This window comes from Antechinus flavipes, chromosome 2 (genome assembly GCF_016432865.1).
Source record: "Antechinus flavipes isolate AdamAnt ecotype Samford, QLD, Australia chromosome 2, AdamAnt_v2, whole genome shotgun sequence".
Classification (NCBI taxonomy): Eukaryota; Metazoa; Chordata; class Mammalia; order Dasyuromorphia; family Dasyuridae; genus Antechinus; species Antechinus flavipes.
Window position 1 is genome coordinate 652,741,373 of NC_067399.1, and position 24,048 is coordinate 652,765,420.

Sequence of the window (24,048 nt, forward strand, 5' to 3'; positions counted from 1 at the left end):
AACTACATTGTAAAAAACAACTTTGAAACATTTAAGAACTCTGAAGAAAGAATGGCCAACCATGTATTCCAGAGACACATCTGCTAACAGACAGATGAGGGACACAAAGCAGTGAGACACACATTTCTGGGCACGGCCACTATGTAGCTTCATTCTGTTAGGCTATGCCAATTTATTACAAGCTAGGCTTTCTCTCTTGCTTTCTCTTGGAAGGAAGAGAGGGAAAGGCTTTTTAAAGTAGGTTTAACAATAGTGATATCAGAAAAAAGGGGGAAGGAGGCATGACAGCATTTTTTAAATGCAGAGAAGAAAACCACAATTGAAAAAAGGGAATTAGTCAAGAAGAACAGTTTTGAAAATAACATGTATAAATTATAGAGATATAAAATTTTCTAAAGAAAATAATGTTACATGGAGATTCATAGTTTCATATAGAACTCACTTTCTGTCTTCTGTTATGTATATGGAAATGCTCCTTTTTGATGTTTTAAGTTCAGGATAAAAAATAAAATTAATTTTTAAAAATGAATATTGAAAGAAAATAAAAAACAATCTGACCCAAAGAGGAGAAACAGGAAGATAACTCTATCAATATTCTGCAGAAGTGAGAGTGGACCACAGGTGTGGAACACTGCATAGTTATATTTTTTAATGTAATGATTGCTTTTGCTGGCTCTTTTCTCTTCTTCCTCTTTTTTAAAAAAGAAACTCTTCACTATAAGGGATGGCTCCCTGGGGAAGAGGAATAAAGAGGGAAATTTAGTTGATATTAAAAAAAAATCAATAAAAATGAATAGTAACTCCTAATGCATCCCTATTCACTCTAGGGTTAAGTACACAAGCCACTACTTGGCCTTCCTGGTTACTTTTCTGGCCTAATTCTGTGTGCCTCCTTCCTCTTTGCACATCCTTTGGACCAGTCACAATCAATTTCTTTGTGCATCTCCATAAACAACAGTCTAGGTCCAACCTCAGTGACTCTGCTGTGCCTCATGCCTAGAATGCACTTCCTCCTTCCTTCTCCAAGGATTCCTGGTTTTCTTCAGAGCTCCACGACTGAAACACCTTCAACAGGAGCTCTCTGCAAATTCTTGGTCCTGTCACAATGTCTAGTATATCTATGTACTCTGTAGCACACGCCCACCCTATCTTACTCCACAGGTGGGAGAGTAGAATGAGGAATTCCTTGAAGGCAGGGTCTTTGTATCCCCAGAGCCTGACACCAAGCAGGATTGCAGCAGTGCTCAACTGACTGATTGTTAGAGAATTAAAAAGTCATTTCCAATATACATTTTTTAAAATTAGCCTTTTTTCTCTGATACCTACCATCATCATCTTTGTTTTCCAGGGGGACGCTCCAGGCGATCAGATTTCTTGCTGTGCGACCTTCTTCTGCAACAATTCTCCTCACTTTGTCATGACTATTGGAACGCTGGAAAGAAGCCTAGACACAGGAAGAAACGATCGGCTTACTTCAGGTCAATACAGCCATCTAACAGTCTACATGTGTTCTCAAAAAAGAGACCATAAAACCTCCCTCAGAAACCAGCAGAAATCAAGAAACAGTTTCTAACGTCTGGCTTCCTGCTAATGAGCTACACATTCTGCAAAATGCTGCAACCCCTTCAAATGCACCTTGTCCCAGTTCTAAGATTTTAAGCTAATTTAAAGTTTAGCTATATGGTTTTTTTAAAAGAAATGTTGTGTTATTACTTTACAAGAATACACAGACAAATGTTGTCAAATGGAAAAGGATTCATCCCAACTCACTTAAGGAATAAATAGAATGTAAACACCATGAAAAAAAGAATTGTTTTTCATTTTGTTGCTCTCTTCTTGGCATGTAGGGCCTTGCATATAATAAAATTCTTGAATGAATTTGAGTAAATATACTCTTGAATAGTAGAATTACCTTTTTTCCATGTAAAAAATAAGTGCTACTTAAAAGGAAGCTTTTCAACATGTTAAGTTACAATTAAGTAATTTTCCCTATAATCTTATTCAGTTTTTCTTTGTCCTTACTAATGCCTATTTTGTCCTAGCAGGATGTCCCCAAAGTCTCAGATTACAATTAACTAACTTAAGATTTATATAGCTTTATTAAACTTTAGCACTTTAAAACTTGTACAAGACTTTTGGAATACCTTGTACTAATATCAACTTGGACGACTCAGATGACAAATTCTAAGGGGTTGCCTAAGGTACTAAGAGGTCGGTTAAATGATGTGTCCAAGATCAGAGGTGGGATTTACAACCCAGTTTTCCTGACTCAAAATCCAGCACAATCCACTACTGGTGCATGTATATGCAGAGTAAACAGAGATATGTATAAAGTTTCGATAGATGTATATCTATATATATATAATATAGATATATATATATAAAATTAGTGAGATGATTAATGATTGTCTTAACATTGTGATAGATTAATCATAAGATTTAAAATAGAAAAGAACTTTAGAGATCATTCAATCAATAACTTCAAATTTACAGATGGAAACTGAGGCCTGGACCAAAGTCATGGCAAAATCAATATCTGAACCTATCATCTGACTCAAAATGACTAATAATAGCTGCAATATATACAGAACAAAAACAGAGGATTTATCTCTTTCTTCTGAATGTGCATTTTTATTATATAGTTTACAACTGGTTGAAAAGTATCATAGAATCTTTTTCCATATTGAACGCAGTATACATATTAGAATAATTAGAATTTAGGCTCCCAGAGATAAGATGTATTGGACTTTGCAAAGCAGATGTGTCCCTGAAAACTTACATGTAAAAGGAAGTATTTTAAAAGCAGAAAGGGAAAATTGTTAAGATTTTTCCATGATTTTTTTTTTTTTTTTGGTAAACTGAAGAACATTTTTGTAACAGAAATAATTATCCTCTCATCCAGATTTTGTGGTTCAGATTTCCATTTCCATTTTCTCAATGCAGATCACATAAAAAAATTATAAACAGAATAAATTGGCCATAATCAATCAAGTCACCAGAATTAAGGGGGACTGGCAAAGGTTTCTCGCAGAATGGGAAACCCAGTAGTTAGTGCATTTTAGGCAGGAAAGAAATACCAAGAATTCACTGCCACCAGATGCACATAGCACATAAGGCTGGGGCAGGGGGAGGTGAGTTTAAAAAAGCTTGAAAAGACTGAGGGGGAGGTTATTAGGAAGGACTTTAACCATGAAACAGAGAAAGGAAAGGAACTGAAGGCTGTCATAGACAGCTTGTTCAAAAAGTTTAGCCACAAACAGGAGGAAAGATGGGATAACAGCTAATAAGGATAGCAAGAGAGCTTTTTTAAGGCTGGGAGAAACAAGGACATGTTTGTAGGCAGTAGAGTCAAGTAGCCAGTAGACAAGAAGAGAATAAAAATAAGTGAGAGAAAAGATGGGATGGAATGGGATCACCTGAGTAGGGGCGAAGGAGGAAATAGTGGCAGAAAGCATCTGGGCAATATCAGAGAAGGGAAAAGAAATAAGTGACAAATGTTTTTCAATAAAATATGAAGCCAGGTTTTTAGCTGAGGTGAGAAGAGAATCTGAAGGAAAACTCTGAAAAGTGATTTTTAAAAAGGTTTCTTAGGAAAGATTGTAGCGAGTGGGATAGCGAGCTTAGGAAGATATAAAAAGAGTGAACTTGATATTGTGAAGGACCAATTAAGATGATATAACTTGGAACCAGTACCACACTTTGATGATTTTTTCTAGTTCTGTTCAACAATACACATAGAGGAGTAAAAGTGATAGTGAGGATGACCCAAGGCTGAAGCTTATAGATCAAGATCTGTGATGTGATAAAAGAATCCAGGGATGTAAGAGAACAGGAAAATGTTGAATAGAACTGGTTTTCCAATGGGCCACAATGGAGGAATGGGGAGTACAAGATGAAGACCCAGGAAAGAAATGAGTAGGAACAAAGAACAAGATCTGGGATTGCACGGCAGAGGGAAAGGTGGAATAGCAAGAAATTAATGCTGCTATTCAGTCATTTCAGTGATATCCAAATCTTCTACCCTTCCCTTAAAGCCAGGAATCTGGTGCAAGAGGGATTGGCAGTTCTCCCATCCCTCCCTCCTTAGTGGTCTCATTTAGCTCAGTGCATTTTCTACTCTTCAATGTACTTATATCCAAGTGGCATCATTTGGGGTTTTCGCCACAAAGATACTGGAGCAGTTTACCATTTCCCTCTTTACTGCATTCTACAGATGAGGAAACTAAGGTAGTGAAGCAATTTGCCCAGCTAGATAAGCATTAGCAACTGGATGAACTCAGGTCTTCCTGACTTAGGCCCAGCATTCTATCCACTGTGTCATCTAGCTGCCCTTGCAGTAGAATGGGATAAAGACATGCATGAGAATAGGGTATATGTGGCTAACAGCAAGATCAAAGCTATGACCATCTTTGTGTATGGCTAAAATGGGATGGAGGAATAGCTAATACAAAGTAAGTAAACTAAGAAACTTGATTGTTTGGAGAATTATCCATATGTATAAATCTCCTATATAAAGGCAAGAGTTGAGGGTGGGAGAAGGGGGGAAGAGGAGGGAGAGAGGGAGGCGGGGGGGAGGGGAGGAACTGTGAGAGAAAGAGAGAGACAAAGAGAGTGAAAGAACCAGAGATGAGAAAGAGCCAGACAGAGATACCCAAGACAGAGATAGAGGGAGAGAAAAGGCCTTGTCTCTGCTGTATTCACTTCCAGGCTTTTGTTTGTTGTCTGTTTGGGGTTGGGAGTTGCAGAGTGCCTAGTAGAAAGTCAGGAGCAGAGGGAGCCACACAGTACTGTAAAGCAATGTTATTAAAGGTGGGTTATTAAAGCAAGAAATGTCTGCATCTTAAAAGTCCCCAGGCATTTGGCCTCTCTTAGGCAGCTCAGGCCAGGGGAGGAGTGTTTAGAGCAGAAGGAATGCTATTACTATCCTTGCCCCAAAGCACGACAGAAGGCTGGAACCCCAAAGCCTTTCTTCTCTTCCCTGGAACTTGAAGCTTCCTCAGTGCAAGCTCATTTTTCTTCTTCCCTTGGGAAGCAGGCAACTGGATAGATGACCTAGAAACAATGGAATGGCATCTTCTACCCTTCCCTTAAAGGAAGCAACCTGGTACAAGAAGGAATGGCAGTTCTCCCATCCCTCCTTCCTTTGTGTTCTCATTTAGCTCAGTGCATTTTCTACTCTTCATATGTACCTATATCCTAATTATATTTACTTGATGATATGCCTCATCTTGCCTAAACTAGAATCTCCTTAGAGGCCAAAGAATCTTTTATCTCTGTATCTTCCCCAGTGAACTGCTTACAGAAGGCAATTAATGTCTGTTGAAGGAAATTCCTGTGCTCTTAATTTGCATGTCCAGTCTGCCCATTTACCAAACTCCTTGGGCTTTTCGTACTGTCAAAAGTTATTGACTAGCAAAGATGAATGTTGAAAATGATCTATACATATGTTTTGAAAATAAACAGCTTTATTTAAAAAAAAAAAAAAAGTTCTTTGACCCTTCCTCTTCCCACAAAAAAAGTTACCGACTATCTAACAGCAATCTGTACATCCCAGTTCTGGGAACATATCTGAAGTAATTCCCTCCTGGGTCAGAGTTCCTCCTAATCTTTATTGACTTCTACCTACCTATCCCATGGGCACTCTACATAAATCTCATGGTTACCTGGTTTAAGAATTCTATCTCCCAGATAATTTAAGAAACAACCGACTGCATCTATACAGGTGAAGTGGATAATCACTTCCCACCATCTAATAATTAGGAAAAATGTGAATCTTATATTCAATGATGTAACTGGTTGGTATACAAACCAGTAACCCAACTTAAAGTTACTGTTTCAAAGTCAACTAGGTGGCAGAGTAGATACAGCACCAGGCCCAGAATCAGGAACACTCATTTTCTTAAGTTCAAATCTAGCCTCAAACACTTACAAGCTGTGTGACTCAGGCAAGTCATTTAATTTCCATTTGCCTCAATTTCCTCATCAGTAAAATGAGTGTAATAATAGCATCTTTCCTCTCAGGGATATTGTGAGGATCAAATGAGATAATTATAAAGGGCTTACCCCCAGTACACAGCAAGTGCCAATATAAATGTTGCTGCTGTTGTTACCATTATTATGACTGAAAATGCCCTTCCACCTTTAAAACTCTTTAGCTTCATTATACTGAATCATTTCTTTTTCCATGCATGGAAAAAAATTAAAACAAAAAACTACTGGCAGTTTTTTTTTTAATTTTTTTTACAATGTTTATAATCTTTTTATTCATATTTCCAACATTTTGTATGCAATAACATTAGTTACTGGTTTTATCACAATGTTTAAATAGCAACTCTTTGCAAATATAAATTCTACTTTTATTTAAAGTCCACATAGACATCCTGTAGACTTATTTCAGTAGCACATTCATAAATCCTGTCATTTTTAATAATCTAGTAAAAATGTCAGAAACATCTGAGGCATTACATTTTTAAGCAGCTTTATCTATGTGTAGCAAGATTTGAAATGTGATAAATGAGTTTGAGAAACTATATATCATTTTGGCTATTTATAACAATAATATTTTCCCCTGGGGTTTTCTTTCAGGGCACCTAAATAAATCTGTCTATTTTTAAACAAAGCCAAAGTCTGCCATCTAGTGCCAGGCAGAGAACTTACAGATCAACATAAGGCGATGTCCAACAAGCTACATATATTAGTGACTAATATATTCATCAGCAGTGAAATTTTTGACATTATATTACAGCCCACTTAAATTAAAAAATTTTCTACACATTTCTAAAAATGTATTTGAATTGTAGATTGTTACATAGAAACTTGTTTCTACATTCTTGTTTCATCTTTCCAGGTGAACAGAGATCCATGAAGTCTTGAGAGTTACATGTTTTGATAGTTCCTGCTTAAATTCCTATTTTTACTTCTCTGTATCATTTCCACTTTGCCATGAAAACTTTAAAAGTATTTATATGGCTTAACTATCAGGTGCCATTCCATATTGTAAATTTCTAGTTTTGACATGTTAACCATTACTGTAACATCACAATGTCAGCAGTTTGTAACAAGTGAAACAAAATAGATTAAGGCCTATCTGTAAAGGGTTTGCTTCAGAAACATGGTCATTAAGATACCTTCTTTTCAACTTTACATTGTGGAAATTAGTACCATCTATACAGAATAATTAACACAAGGCTTAAATTAACCAGGTGTTCTTAACTCTCTAGACTATCAGACCTACAGTTAAGAAGATCTGGTTAAAATTCCACCTTGGATCTTAGGCAAGCTGCTTAAAGTCTCTAAACAAGTCTCTGAGATACTGTGACAGGCAGGCTATGATCACTAAATCTACAAAATTACAATTAATCTGATGATACAAAAACAAAAATGAAATCAGACTTGCTTCCTAGGAACAAACACTCCATGAGAGATGCACAAAATCAGAATTTGCAATTGAAACGCGGGAAATTTAGGGAAAGAGGGCCTCCTACTGAGAGGGCACTAGAGCCAAGTGCTGCAAGAAACTCAGGTCTCTGCAAAAGGGCTCCAATTCCAGGCTACAACAATATAAAACAGCATCATGGGAAGAAGGACACCAATGCCCAGTGACCGGAAAGAAGCGCCAAGGCAAAAGAAGGGTGTGGTAAGTGAGGCAAGAGCCCACTACTGGGCAGGAGAGGAAAACAGAGCCGAGATGCAAGGCGGGGAGGGGACTTTCCTTGTCAGACACAAGTGTCTGGAGATTATCAAGAAAGGAAGTGACAAGTCAGACCCGAACTTCAGGAAAATCCCTTTGGCAGTTCTATAGACCAGGGGTATCAAACTCGAGTAAAACCAATCTGGGGACAACATATTGACTTTGAAAACCACAAGCAAATATTATCTATTTGGTATTGTATTTTTACTTATTTTGCCAGGAGTTTTGCAGCCAGAAATCTGACACTGCCAGACTGAGGCCAGACTGAAGCTGGAAAAGACCTGAGGCAGGGAGGCCAATAAGAAGGCCATAAGAGAAGCTGAAGAGGTAAAAACAACAAAATTTGCTATGAGTTGTTATGTGGATGAGAGAGAGTGAAGAGTCAGAGACAGCAATGAAGGCCTCCTCAAAACAAAAAGTGGGGGGGAAGTGTATAATTGGGGAGGGAAATAAAAAAGAAATAGTGAAATTTTTAAAAAGGGGTGAGATAGGGGCAGAAACAGGGAGAATAATGAGTTTTGTTTTGAACATGTTAAGTTTAAGGTGTCTACTGGATCATACCCAATCAGCAACTGAAGACACAAAACTAGAGCTCAGGAGAGACCAGAGCTCAATTTATCCATTCACTGTCATCTGTGTAAAAGTGATCATCAAATGGGGTCCCCCCACTGAGAGAGTGTGGAGAGAATGGACACAGAGAATTTAGGACAGAACCTGTGGGACAAATCAAGGAGTATGAAAGAGATGAGGAGGAAGCAGCTAAGGACAAAGGTCACCAGGGGAGGAAGGCAACATCACACAGTCCAAGAAAGGAGAGAGTTCAGAATCCAAAAGAAAGTGGTTAAGATGTCAAATAGAGAGGAAGAAGAGGAAGAAGAAAAGGAGGAGGAAGAAAAGGCCATCAGATCTGGTCAATAAAATCGAAAGTTCAGGCCAAAAATAAATATTTTTCATCCCCTTATCTTGGAAAGAATGTAAGGCAAGCATTTGTACTGTCAGTGTCTAGCTTGGGGACTGGAACAAACTATATGTCTTAATAATTTCTTGTTGATTGACTATGTACACGGAATTTCTCTTCTATATAGTTGTTATAAGCAATTTACAGAAAGGTGATGACATTTGTGATTTTTTATCCCATTACCTTATAGTAGTTGGCAGATAGTACACTAGAGAGGCCCGGGCCTAAAATCAGGAAGACTCCAATTCAAATACAATCTCACACTTCTTATCTGTACAATGGGGATAAATAATAGCACCTACCTCTGAAGGCTTTTATAAGAATAAAATGAATGATTTGTAAAACACTTTGCAATTTTGTTTTCTTTCTCATTTTGTTCCTTTTTGATCTGAGGGAGGGAAAAATTTGGAATATAAGGTTTTGCAAGGGTGAATGTTGAAAATTATCTATGCATGTGTTTTGAAAATAAAAAGCTTTAATAAAAAAACTTTTAAAGTCACTTTGAAAACTTTAAAGTGTTAAATAAATGCTAATTTAATGCTGTAGAAAACACTGTCTACTGATTCATGATAGTTTTCAAAATAATACATCATATTTTCTGTAAAAAGAAATAAATTTGCTTCCTCTTTTCCGATACCTATTTTCTCCATTTTTTTTTCTTATTACACTTCTAGCAGTGTCAAAATTTAAAACAATGAGAATCCTATTTTAGCCTGATCTGATTGGAAAAGCTCTCAGTTTCTGTTATAAATCACACCAACTCTTGCTTTAGATACTTTTGACCACATCAAGATTTCTTTTATTCATATGGTTTGCAGTGTTCTTACCATAAGCAAGGGCTTCATTTTTCTGCTTCTACTGATACAAATATGATTTTGTTACTGTCATTTATATTACTTGCGTTCATCATTTTTCTAACACAGAAGTATTAGAAATGCAACATGGTCAGAGTATTAGTTTTTAATTTATTTCTTGTATCCTTTTTGCCTATACATTTTTATATGTTACATTAATATTCATGACTAATTTTGATCTATGACTTTGTTTCTCCATTTTTTTCTAGTTTAGGTATCAGTACCATAACTGTCTCATGGTGATGCATCATCTTTTTTTTATTGTTAAAAAGTCTGTGTAACAAAGGAATTATTTGTTTTTAAATATTTTATATAATTCACTTCCAAATTCATTGCTCTAGGGTTGCCTTTTTCCTCTTTGGGATATATTTATTCCTAGCTCAATTGTTCTTTCTGACAATCAATTGTTTGGCAAACCATCTTCTATTCCATTAAGCTAGGTAATTTCTATTTTATGTCTTCAAACATTTTATTTAAGTTGTTAGTTTTGTTATCATATAATTGGTTCAAATATTTTCTTATAATTCTGTTTTCTCTCCATTTGTTATCAATTCCTTAATTTTGATTTTGGTATTATGTAATTGACTGATGTATTTATTATCTGTCTTATTGGGTTTGTAACTTGGTATTGATTTTTATTTCTGGGCAGCAGCTTTCTAATCTGTAAATGAGGATACTAGATTGAATGACCATTAAGGTCCTTTCTTGCTCTAAATCTATGATACCACAATTGCTACTCTAACAAGTCAAAAGGTCTGACTGGACAAAAGACAGCTGATTTGGAAATGACTCCCACAATGGGAAGGAGTCACCTCCATCAATTGCATTATTTGTCATTTGCCATTTGAAGCGTCTCTCAACTCTCCTCCTGAAGTAAGTGCTCATGGCATAGACAAATAAGGCTTCTTTGTAATCTATAAATCTTTAGATTGCTACATTTCTTGATCCCAGATATGTTTTCTGCCATCTTACTCTACCTTACCTTCACATTAAAATTTACAAGTGCAAAAGTCTACAGTAATTAATTTGGGAAGGTCTTACTGAGTTTTCTGTAGAATCCTCTACCTGCTCATCCTCTACAATTGGTGAAAGCATGAACTATATGCACAGGAGACAGCTAACAAATTTTCATCATAAATAGTGCAATACTAGATGACTGAGCATCCTATAAACATTAGGTTTCTTGTTGCCCCTGGATACACAATTCAGTTAAAAAACTATTAAATGTCACTTGTATTTTGGGCACTGAGTGTGATGACCGCATATTTAAAATCAGCCAGAGTCAGGAATTCAGGTTAGGGGAAAATCTTCGATCTTTATTCTTTGTGGAGATGAAGAAGGATCGGAGGTGAAGGGGGATCCGAGGTAAAGGGGGATCGCGACAGCAATGTGAGCAGCTGCGACAAGCCAGCCAGCAGTCTCTTCTGCCTCTCTCTCTGCCCCTCTGCCTCCACCCACCAAAATCGTCATTTCCTATACAACACATCAGGACTTGCACAAAGAGTGGGAGGGGGCCATTCTTTCTCCAAGCATATATATTAATAAAGAATGGTTCAATTACTATTAAGCACGTGAGGCTAAATCATTCATTCTCCCAATAGCCAGACTATTAGCAATGAACTCCTCCTTACATATTTAGCCAGGTCAGTCTTCAGGTGGCAGAAAGTCTCTTGCTGGAACTATAATCCTCATAACCTTTCCAGCACAAGAGAAACTGAAACTGTCCAAAAGAAATTCTCTTTTCCTTTCTAAATCCAGCCCTCCTCTAAACTGTCCAATTTCCTTCCAGGGCACTGCCATTTCCCCCATCACCAAAGCTAAGAGCTATGAAGTTGCCTTCCTCTTCCACAAGCCCAAATTGGATCAGCTGCCATCCTGTCATTCCTACATCCACACTCTATGCACTCACATGGCTCCTGTCCCAGCCCTCATCACCTCGACTTCTGGACAAGCCAACCTCCCCTCCAATGCCTTCTCCACAAAGATAACCTTGCTGAGGCACACATCTATTCACATAATTACCTACATATCACACTACTGCTATTTTCTATTTCCTTTTAGATAAAATACAAACTCCTTAATCTTAATGTAAGACCCTGCACAACCCGATTCCAATCTCCTTGATTCCTCTTCATGACTTCACCTGGCACAAAGGACAGAGCAATGGATTTGGAGTCAGATGACTTGGGTCAAATTTGAACTCGACTACTTAACAAATGATGGCAGTTCTCTCCTTTTTGAAGCTCAGTTTCCTTATTTGTAAATGAAGGGGATCGTCTAGAACTGAGACGTCAAACACAAAATGTAACGGGGAGATTTTTGACAAAATAAATTAAAACAGGACAAAGCTATGTTCATCTATGGTTTTCTACTATGTTCCTGAACCATGGAATTCTTAGGTATGGTTTACTGGCCTGTTACTTATTTGAATTTGACAACAATGGTCTAGGACAAAGCTTCTTGAACTGTGGGTTGAGACCCCCATATATGGTCATGTATCAAGTGTAGAGGTCACGAAAAATTTGGCAACAGTAATAGAGTTCTGAATGCCAACAATCAAAAACAGATTCAAATCAAAGAAGTGAAGAATCCAAGGTGTTTCTGGGAGCACTTGCTTGTGTTGTATTGTGTGACTTCACTGCAGCCTTGGTTCTGAACACATAATACGAGCACTTTGCACTGAACATGAATGGACACTGCCAAAAATCCCTGGGCTCAGATTTGAGACAGGCCATGAAACAATTTCTCTGGTGAAAAGAAGTCACGAGTGGAAAAAGTTTAAGAAGCCCTAATCTAGCAGATCCCTGAGGTCCCTTCTAACTCAAGATTGATGCTTCTATGAACCCTGCATTTTAGTCCAAATGGACTAATAGTTGCCTTCTGAATATGAAATCCCATCCCATTTCTGCACCGGTCCATTCATGAAAAAAACCTTTCCTCATCAAATTCTCAGAATCTGCTCAACTTCTGTACCACTTCTTCCATAAAGACTTCACTAGTCTCCATCTCCCTTACTTGTCAAACCTCTCTCCCTTTACAAATTGTCTTGCATTACATTTATCCATGCTCATGCTAAATTCCCTACCCTATCATTTTCCTAATGAGATACTGTTGGGGGCTTTATGCTTACCTTCAAGTATTACCATAGTGTACCAATTACAGTGGTACAAAACCAAAATGGATTGTCTCATGAAACAATGAATTACCCATTACTGGAAGTATTCAAGAAGAGTCAGAAAGACAATCTACTATGGACATAAGGACTATCTCTGTCGAAGAAATGACAATATTGGGCAGGAACTTGGACTACTTTGAGCTTTAAGACCTTTTCCAACTCCTAATATTCTACCTCATCTATTACAGTCTAAACCAACCTAACTGGTCATGGTTTGGGCCCAGATTAAATGTAAATAGCAATTGTTAGTATTTTGGCCAGAAATCATGAGAACCTTCCTCTCTCCAGATTGGATTTTTTTATTTTTTGTGACTAGATAAAAGAGGCCATTTTTAGCAGTAATTCTTAATTAGCCTTAATCACTAAGTAGGCCATTGTCTCAGTCAACCTGAGACCCATTAAAAAACCTTAGCTTAAAAAGGCCAGTCTACCACTGCATCTAGGGTTTCCTCCAGCATCATGGTCTATATCTGGTCACTGGACCCAGATGGCTCCAGAGGAGAAAATGAGGTTGATGACCCTGCCCAAGCCTCTCTCACTTCAATCTCATTCATGTGCATGTCATGGCATCTGCTCTCTGATATCATGGTCTTCTTAGAAAAGGAAGTTCAAACAACAATAACAATAGCTGAGAAAGAATAGAAATAAAGGCTGATTGATAGCTTGAATGGGCAACATCCCTTTCTTAGGAAGAATGAGGGAAACCTGGGCACATTTGGAAACAAGCAGGAAAGTATTATGGACCAGAACTCTGAACTTGAAACAAGGATTCTTACAAGGTACTAATGGTTATTGATGAGACAACGGTTATCTAGTTTAGCATGGTGCTTAATAGTTCTCCAAGTTCAGTATGATAGATTTAATCTTACAACAAATAATGGTTTCATAGTAATATAATGATTGGTTTGTACTCAGTGTAGAGCATATAACCTAGGAGCCTCAGCAAGTTTCATTCAGAGAGAGCTAGAAAAGAGAAGCAGACTGGAGGCTGGAGCACAAGCCCTTGGACTCAGATTCATTTTCACCTTCGGTCAGGCTCTTGGTGGCAGGCTTTCCTCCTGCATTTCTCCACTGAGACCAAGGCCGGTCTCAAAGGCACTCCAGAAAGCTAACCGGGGCCCAGGAAAGGAGGTAAGACTTTGAAGGAGATAATAGAGGATTTGGACTTTAACCTGACTACTCTTGTGGTGATTACTGAACTGAAACAAAGGCTGCATCCAGAGACTCCCAGGAAAAACCACCAAGAACATTATAGGAAAGGAACAAGGAGAGAGATTGCAGATTAAACTGAGATGATTCAGAAGATAATCTGACAGAAACAGTGTTGATATCTGGGGAGGGGTCTAAAAGATGTGAGACAAACTATCAATTTGATCTATTGTTTCCACCTTTAGCAAACCTAGTTTTTCCTGTATTCTGTGTGAGCCCCTGGAAAATCATGACTGCCAGGGTGTAAGGCAGCCTGTGCAAGGTCTTTTCTTTTCCTAGGGATGACTTTCCAAAGCAGCAGGAGCTTGTAAATCTTCCTTTAGCAACTTAAATAGTCCCACTTTCCTTCCTCCTTTCAGCTCCCAGTTCATCAGATGGTACTAGTTTATCAGATGAATGTTTTCCAAATCAAAAATCAATCAAAAAGCCATTGATGAAGCACCTATTATGTCCTGGCACAATTAAGCCATGGATAGACAAAAATAGGCAAAAAACAGTCTCTGCTGTCAGTGAACACAAGGAAGATAACATACAAACAAGTTCTTGCAGAATAAACTGGAGATAACAAGAAGGAAGGCTCTGAAATGGAGGAGCACTGGGAAAAGCTTCCTACAGTGCCAGCTGAGCCCACTGCCTACCACACTAAATTCTAACACAAGTTCAGATAAACCAGGATCTCATGTACACATTTATAAAACAGAAAGAATATTTGCACTACCTCCTTCAAGAAAATACTTAGTAAGCCTTAAAGCACTAAAAATTATAAAGCATTTTACAAGATAAATTTTTATTAAAATTCAATGAATTACAAAATTTTCAATATGAAACTCCACATAATCCAAAGAAGGTCAACTTATTCTGTTTCAAATTCTGTAAGATTTCCTCACTTCACTGAAGTCCCACTCATGTCAATGAGGTAACTGACCCTGATTTCTCAAATACAAGACCTGGCAGGTTCTACTGAGCTGAAACAGATCCAAGATGGAAAGGTCCAGAGATGAACAATATGTCTACTGTCAGAGGGCAAGTTACATTCCAAGAAGCTAATCACCAGGCCAGCTGCATCACCAGGAATTTTTCAGCCACAGCAACTCTAAAGGGTTTGCAATCTGTATCACGGGGTAGAATGACCCCACCCTGGCAAAATCACAGATTTAGCATGAAGTTTTACAAAGAAATTCTCTCCCATAATCCAACGTGTATTTTGGACTATGTGGCACCCAAGATTTTTTTTAAAGCACAGAGTATTTTTTTTTTCCTTTTCAAGTTAAGAGCTATTTTTCTAGTAGGGATTTCCAGATCTCCCATAGCTTCTGTCTTTCTTCCAAACCTACCAAGCTTACTCTCTTCTTCCAATTCGTGCTATACTTTGTGGACTCTTCCACAGATCTGGGCACTGTTTCTATTACTCCAATAGCTTTCTTTTCTCCAAGCCCTCCTAATCCCACACCCACAGAATAAAAAGAAGCACTTTTAGTTTCTTCCAGAATCATAATGAAGGGAAAGCTTTCCTAAGAAGATAGTAACTCAGGGGCAGCTTGTTACACCAAAAACATCACTAAACTAAAAGTCAAGAGATCATGGTGTAAGTCACCCACCCAGCAGTGACATGCTCTCTGGCCTTAGGGATTCGAAAACTTGCTCTCTCAGGCATATTTTATTCATGTAATGATTGAGGTATGAGGAGATGCATTAGATTGTTGTCTAAAATAATCTATAACTAAGAGTAGAGAATTTGGTGGGAAAGCAGAGTAGAATATTGAATATATTGTCAGACAGAGTAGATATGTACTCTGTTCTACTGATATACTTTTTTTCTCCTTTGAAAATCTTTGTTACAGATAACAGCTGACTGTATAGAGAAGAGGGGAAGGATTTACTAGGAAATGAATGTGATGTAAAAACAAAATCTGTCAACAAAAATAAGACAAAATTTTAAAATAAAGTAACCTGTAACACACGTGGCTTTTTTCAGTAATTGATGCTGAGTGATAGAGGGAATGGAAGATGAGGCAGAAATCACATGCACATGGAAGAACTTCAGGGCCAGCAAGGTACCATGTCGGCTTTCCAGCTGAATAGCAAAGGATGTGATACTAGTCATAAATCTACCAATACATCAGACCCAGGGCACTGAAGCTGAGTGAAGCCAAAGCTGCAGATGTCTCTGAAAAACAAGAGAAGTCATCCCAGCCACAACTCAAAGGAGAAAACACACAATTTTGAAAGGACCTAGTCATCATGGCAGATTTCAGGAAGTCAAAGAGCCAGAATAAAACTTCAAGAAGTCTCCGGGAAACTAGTGTGGATCAGAGAACTTCTAGAAACACTGAGTATGCTTGCTCCAGAGAGATATAAATATAGAGGTATAGACAGATACACACATACATGCATATATACACCTATGTGCATGGGTATATAAATGTAAACATATATCTACATATACTCACACAATTATATTTTAAATATATAAATATATCACCATTATATATTGTGTGTAATACACCACATATAAGTAACCTGTGTGCATACATGCATATATCCATGCATGTAACTATATTGTAAATCCTCCCTAAGAGTAGGTTGGCTCAAGTGGACAGAAGGGGGACACTGAAAGAGAAGTGGCAGTTCCTAGACACTGGCAGCAAAGGTCGGGGTTGCCAAAGCTACAGAGAAGGAACAATTGGGAACTGAGTTAAAGACTCGTTAGAAGTCTGAGCAAATAGAACGGGAGCAGCTGAGGACAGGTTCCCCCTTGGGAGAAACCAAGCTGTGATCTGTGCACTCATCAAGGCCCAGAAAACATCTTCTCACAAGGGAATTGCACAATCTGATCTCAAAAGTTCCCTCCCAGCAATGTGCCTGTGATTCTGCCCATTTCAGAGAGCTTGCTAGTGAGTAGATTGCAAAGCCTTTGGAAGAGACCAAACAATATGACAGATTGTCCAGCAGCACCGAAGTCCATTATTGTTAATACATCCGTATTCCACTAAGTGGTGAGGTATACTGCAATCCTGAAAGTCTCCTACAGTATAGGGGGGTAGTTTTCAAAGCTTTGATGTCTTCCCTAGTACAAGAGAATGACAAAGAATGACCAGGGTTCCACAAAAACAGGGAGCTATATTGTTTCACCCCACACCCCTAGTCAGCCAGGGCCTATGTAGTGGGCCGCAGTGGTAGCAACTCAAAAACCTCGTCAGGCAGAAACTCCAGCATTCTGGCACCTGGACCAAAGAAGCACTGCATCCTGCCCAGGAGGCTTCTCTCCAAGAAAGCGCTTTCCATACAATCATCCTCACAACCAGGAAACTTCACAACCAGGAACAAGGAATTTTTAAAGACCAGTTATGAGACATAACTCACAAAGCAACACAACACATTCTTCATGTCTATACACATGCATGTGTGTTTATGTGTACAGCAACCAGGTGGCCCACGGGACAAAAGTCTAGACGTGAAGACAGGAAGAACTGAGTTCAAATCCATCCACAGGCAACTAGCAACATGACTCTGGGCAAATCACTTAGCCCTCAGTTTGCCTCAGTTTCCTCATTTGTAAGATGGAGATAATACCAGCACCCATTTCCCAAGATTGTTATGAGAATCATGTGAGACAATATTTGTAAAATGTTTTGCAAACCTGAAACAGTTATATAATAAAACAAAATATTAACAAAATACAAATATTTTAGGGACAAACAACACTCTGTTCCCACGTGTCTCCCCCAATGCTGAATGTCCATCTGGCTCGGCTAAGGCAATGCTCTGGTCTGGAATAGATGACTCTGGGAGGGGTTCACGATCAGCCTCCAGTGGGGCAAAGGCAGCTCTAAGATGAAGGACACTGAGAGCAGACAAGACTGAATGTGTTTCTGTTCCAGTTACTTTAAGCATCTTTTGTCCTTCATTTAATAATAATAAAAGCCTCAAATTTGTATAATATACATTGTAGATAGATTTGTATATCACATCTACACACATATGTGAGCGTGCGCACGCGCACACACACACATTCATACAGTACTCTGTTTCAAAGCACCTTTCCCTCTCAGACCTCACCTGATCTTTATAACAACCCTAGGACACAGGCAATATGGCATTGCTATATGATTCACTAAAAAAAAACAGAATACAATATTTTCAAATTTTCAAAAAAGCAGTTAGAGGATAATTTTTCTTTGTCTTACAAAAGAATAGAAACTTCCCTCGTCTCTTTAAAACAAGATTCAGGTCATACACATATATGCAGAGATGAATGTAATCATCTAAAAGTAATCACCAACCCAATTATGTAAGAATATACATAGCTTACTTATAAAAAGAAATATGAACCAAATAAATTCACTTCTCTTGATTTTCGTACCAAAAAATTAAGAATTTGGGGAATCTCCAAAATGTCCAAGGGACAGATTAAATTTTAGTAAAAGAGTAAGCCCAGCTCAAATTTTAAAAAACAACTTTACAAATAACTTTTTATTTGCACAAGGCAAATAATTTTATTTTCAAATAAATGTAGCTCACACAACTTTTTAAAATTGCTATTATTGCCTTTAGAAAGAATGACTTACCATCATTAGATAATCTTCTTCTACTTCAACAGGCTCACTTATCATATTTTTGGCTGAACCCATGGATTTTGATCCCTGCAATAAAAAGGATAGCATCGGTCCTTAATGTCATCTTTTTCTTTTTGACACACTTAACAATTTTAGCTTCCAAAGTATTAAAAATTATTAAACAAAATTGTTTCACTTGTATGTCAGAAAAAAATTTTTTTGACTCTTTACAAATGTAGTTAATGAAACTTTTGTGGAATTTAAGATATCCCAACAGATTTCAGAAAATATCAAGTCCAATCTCCTCATTTTGAGATAAGAAATTAAGGCTCAGATGAACTAAATGCCAGCACATACTAGTTTATAGGGAGCCAGGACCAGAAGGCTTTTTTCCTGACAGAACAATGTTCTACTACATATTTCAGTATTTTAAAAGCAAATCAGATTTACATTTTCTTTAAAAACATCCATGCTGCAATTCTAAGAAAGGTGTGACTGCCCAAACAGTCACAAGCCATACTTTCTGCCCCAGTAAGGCCACTACTCAGCCTACCCCTCAGCACTCCCAAAGAAAGGGAAAGAAGGTATATCCATACTGTATCTATGTAGCACATAAAGCTCTTTTTTTTGGTAGTGACTAAGAACTAGAAAGTAAGAGGCTGTCCATCATGTGAACAAGCTATAGTATAGGAATGTGAAGTTATATCATCATGTTGAAAAATCATAAAAGTTTTCAGAGACCCAGGGAAGTGAGTGGAACCAGAAGAATAATAATAACACTGTAAAGATTTAAAATAATCAATTCGATGGATGACTGTCATTTCCCAATATTAAAGGCATAGCCTCAAGATACAGAATGACAGACATTTTTTGGACAAAGACAATTCAGGAATTTGTTTTGTTTTGATCAGTTTATGACTGTTACAAGAGCTTTTTTTCCCCTAAGGAAATTGGAGGGAAAGAAAACAATTACTTGTTAACTGGGAAAAATAAAATAAATCTTCAAGAAATAAAAAAGCATGGTACACACACAATTAAGAAAAAATAAGAAGAAGAAATAAAAAATAAAAGAGATAACAGATCAGATTGTCTTATCTTTTCCCTACATGAATTTTGTAATTCCTAATCAAAAAAAGAAAGCAATTAATACCCAGCTCTCATAATCTTCCTAATAATCAGTATCCCACAGAGAAGACAAGCCCAGGGTTTCTCTAGGTCTTTCCTTCTGCTCTGCAATTTAGCCATTCTTACTGTTGACCAAGGGTACAGAAAGCACAGTACCTTAGGAGCAAGTTTGTTCAATGTCACCTAGGCTATCTGATGTTATTAGCAGGTCAGAGGGGGAGCATATGATTAATTATAATATCCAATAATTAATATCCATTCTTTCATCCAACATCTAAGAAAAAGTTTACTACATGTATAACACTACTTGCTCTCTAGAAAACAGACCAGGTGCAGAGAACCTGGATTCAAGCCAAAGCTCCTACACTCATTACCAGTGTGATCATGAAGAATTTTTTGAATTCTGAGACTCAGTTTCCTAATCTGCAAAATGAACCATCTGTACTAGAAAGCAGGTCAGAATAAATCTTCCTAGGCTCCCATGCTCCCAGGCTGGGTCTCCCTAATTTCTTATCCATCCAATCTGCTACTGAGGCAGAACTAGTACACCTCTACAACTCCTGTCACACAAGCCCCCTTCTCTCCTGCCTTGATCACCTCTCCTAGGGCAGGGCTTGACCATCTCATTCCTGCACTGCTGCAATAATCTACAAGAGCTGTGAGGGTGTCTATCAGCCACAAGTCTATCCTCATTCCAGTCTACACTCCACCCAGCACTCAAAGTGATCTCTAAGACATAGGTTGGATGGATCACATCACCCCTCCCGTGCACTCAATGCTGTTTGGTGTTCAAAAATCCCTCAAAATCTGCTTCCCAACTTTCCAAGTCCTTTTAAACCTCACATCCTCACCACCTACTGTGATCCAGTGGCACAAGCTTTCTCAAAGTTCCTTGAACAAGACAGTCGTCCCCACACTCCCAGTATCTCAAGTTCCAGGAATGGGGATCTCTCCCTCTTCTCATCTCCCTCCATGCTTCCCTGGTTTTCTCCAGGTTTCAGCTTGCCTTCCACAGAAAGCCTTTACTTAATGCCAATGTATCCTGTCTATAACTTGTCTGCACATAGCTGTTCGAATGCTGTCTCCACCAACAGACTGTGAGCTACTCGGGGGCAGGGACTGATGCTTAACTTCTTCTGCACCCCCAATGCTTAATGCTGAGCCTGACTCGCAGCGGGCACCAAATAATGTTTATTGAGAAACCTTAAGCTATTACATAAATGTTAAGTTATTGTGGGTGTGCTGCTGTTATTAAGGGAAATAAGACATGCACATAAAAATAAAATGTGAAGAAATGACAATGGAGAGGTACAAAGTACTAAAATACTTCAACAGAAGGAAAATCACTTTTCCAATTAAAAGCTCCAATGCTCTTAAATTATATAATCAAGCTTGGTCCCAAAGAGAAAATATAAGGCATCAGTTCCCTATGGCTTCTTTGTAGAAGGCCTAGAAAAGTAGAACACTGCATGTCATACTATTTTTTTCTATTGGTTAGTTTTCCTGTACTGCTCTTTGGGTTGTTGTTTTTTTTCTTTATTCTTTCCTATTGTTGAGATTGTACTTTAAGAAGAAAATGAGATTTGTTGGTAATTAAAAACAAAAATTATCAATATAAATTTATCTTTTAAACTTAAAAGCTCTTTGGCACCAGGATCCAGGCTGCCCAATTCTGTATCGGTAGCTCAGGACCTCCACCAATTGTCCCTTCATATCTGTTGACTGGAAGCACTGGAGCTCAGCTTTGAAGGGAGAAACTATGGAGGTACCAAAGGCACTGTTTAATACTCAAAGCTGGGAGTTCAGAGAAAAAGTCCAGCCAAGGACTGACTTTCTATCTACAGGCATTTTGGCAACCAGTGGAATGAGAGGGAGCTGTTCAGTTTGGTGACTTCAAGATTATCCCCACGATTTCCAGGTGGCAGAATCTACTAGCTGTTCCCCAACACCAGGATTCCCACAGCGGTCCTCAGACAACAGTCCATCACCAGATGTGTCCCGAAATCCCTTCCACCTTGAAAGGACCTAGTGGACTTGACATTCTGCTGTCAGAGACTAAAGGGAGCGAGCTCAGGATCCCACCACAATGAATTTGGTGGAGGACTCCTTGCAAGCTGCCTTGAACTAGCATTTAACATGCCCCTTCTATGCATTTAGAACTGTGTTCACTGATTACCTATAAAAATCTCACAATGCCTGGTCCATAGTAGAAGCAGAGCTGCTTGAAAATGTTTGCTAGACAGACTCTTCTAATAGTGGTCAAAAGTGAGCTTGAAAAATTTACTCCTTATTGCACATGTTTAACCTATATTGGATTACTTGCTGTCTAAGAGAGGGAGAAAAAATTTGGAACACACGGTTTTGCAAAGGTGAATGCTGAAAACTATGCACATATTATGAAAATAAAAAGCTAAAAAAAAATTTACTCCTTTGTACTCATTTCAACAGTGCTTTAAGCAAAAAGCTTTTTATTGGACAGTAAGGGAGGGAGCTTTCCCGGCTTATCATGCCATACAGGAAAACCTTTTCAACAAATCAGTTCCCTCAGTCATTTTCAAAGCTGTTCCATACAGAATAGGATTTTTTTTGTTGTTGTTGTTATCTGTGAGCAGGCAGGAGGGAAGGAACTAGCATTTCTTAAGCACCTACTATGCGCCGAGCACTGCACTAAGTAGTTTATAAATATCGCCTATTTGTCTCTCATAACAACCCCAGAAGATAGGACTATTATGAACCCCATTTGACAGTGAAAGAAAGGAATGATGACCTCAATTAGTTAAAAACAAAACGAATACTCCTTACAGTGAAGAGTTAAACCACCACAGCCTATGTCCCCTTGTTGGAAGTGTCTCAGAAGAAAGCTCCCCTTCCTTTAATTAATCATTCGGGACCCGGGTAGACCCGCCCCCCGCCCCCCCCTCACAGCAGGGCAGTGCCTTTTCTAGGCGAGCACAAGGAGCTGCAGCTTCCCCGGACTCGGGGTGCAGGGGTCAGACAGGAATCTGGGGGATGTATGGGGAGGCCTCTGGGGCAGCCTGACCCTAGAGAAGCGGGCAGTGAGCGGGGGAAGCAGAGCTGGCTGCCCGAGCAGCAGGAAGGACCACAGTAACCTTTGAGACCCATTTTACAACGGGCAAACTGAGGGCCACACCTCACTTGTTCGGCGAGCACTTATTAGGCATCTACGGCATGCAGAGCACCCCAGGAGGATGCAAACAAAAAGACAACGATCCTTCCCACGTGGGACTTCCGTACCCGACCTGAGGCCCCGTCTTAGTTTCCTCATCTGTAAAATGGGGTAAAGGAACCAAACGCTCCCTTGCGTGTCTACAGGAGGTAACCTCTCTGAGACACTTCCCCAGAGCGCTACCAAAGAGGGGATAGTGGCGAGGATCCCCCACCCGGCTGCCCAGTGCACGTCTATATGAAGGGGACGCGGTTAGCCTAAGGGCACGACCCCGGCCCGGGGTCAGCCCGGGCCACGGCCGGGATGCGGCCGCTAGAAGGGGTACCGGCCGAAGGAGGGTACCGCCCCCCGCCCGGCCGGACACGTGGCACTGACAGCAGTCCGCCTCCGCCCCCGCCCCCGCCCCCGTTCGGGAAGGGGGGCTCCCCCCCAGTCCCAGCTGGGGGAGGAGGCACGAAGGGAACCCCTCCCCCACAGCTCTCCCTTCCGCCCCCCCCCTTCTCTGTCTGTCATCACGCCCTTCGGGGGTCGACCCCGCTCGGGGGTCTCGGCAGCGGAGCCAGGGCCGGGGGCGGGCCCGGGGCGAGCCCTGGGGGGAGGGGAGCACCCCGCCGCCATTTTGTCCCCTCAGTCGCGGGAGGCTGTCACCGGCCGCCTGCCCCGCCCCGCGGTCCCCCGCTCCCGCGCCCCTTCGTCCCCCGCCCTCTTAGCCGCGCGCCCCCGCGGGACACTCACCCCCGGCCCGCCGACCGCCCGCCTGACTTCCAGGCAGGCTGAACGTCCCGGGGCCGCCTCCGAGCGTCCCGCCGGGATGGGGGCGGGGCGAGGGCGGGGAGGGGCGGGGTGAGGGAGGGGCCTCCCGGCGTGCCCACGTGACGTTTCCGCAGCACGCACGCGCGGCGGCCAGCTGCTCTCGAGTCTCCCCGGGCCGACTCGCGTGGCGGGCTTCGGGGGCGGGGGGACGCCTGCGCACGGGTGCCCGGGGCCGAATCCGGAACACGTGCCGGACGGAACGCAAACCAGCTGAGCAGAGTCCAGAGTAAAGGGAGACAGTTTAACGAGGTCCAGGCTGCAAGCATCAATTAAGCGCCTGCTGTGTACCAGTCACTATGCAAACGTTTCCGGACAGACGTGCTATCCAGCGGAGGAGTCTTAAGTTAAGAGGTCCTCTCTGAAGGAGGATGGGAAAGCTTGCAGAAGCGATGGTTGCACTAGAACCCTGGAGGAAGCAGCAGGGAGCAGCTATGTTTCCACAGGCTGCATACAGGGAACGTAAATCTGCGCACTTAGCAAA

At 40.0% G+C, this 24,048-nt stretch overlaps 1 protein-coding gene across 1 annotated transcript in view; it reads right to left on the reverse strand.

Annotated features, from left to right (window-relative positions):
- SCAPER (S-phase cyclin A associated protein in the ER) overlaps positions 1-23,573 on the reverse strand; it is a 362,563-nt gene extending 338,990 nt beyond the window's left edge. Inside the window, exons 1-3 of the mRNA XM_051982442.1 lie at positions 23,490-23,573; positions 18,455-18,529; positions 1,327-1,444 (exon numbers count right to left, since the gene is read on the reverse strand). Coding sequence (XP_051838402.1) covers positions 1,327-1,444; positions 18,455-18,517 — 181 coding nt within the window. The 5' untranslated portion in view covers positions 18,518-18,529; positions 23,490-23,573. The remainder of the gene's footprint in view (positions 1-1,326; positions 1,445-18,454; positions 18,530-23,489) is intronic.
- Between the last annotated feature and the right edge of the window lie 475 nt (positions 23,574-24,048).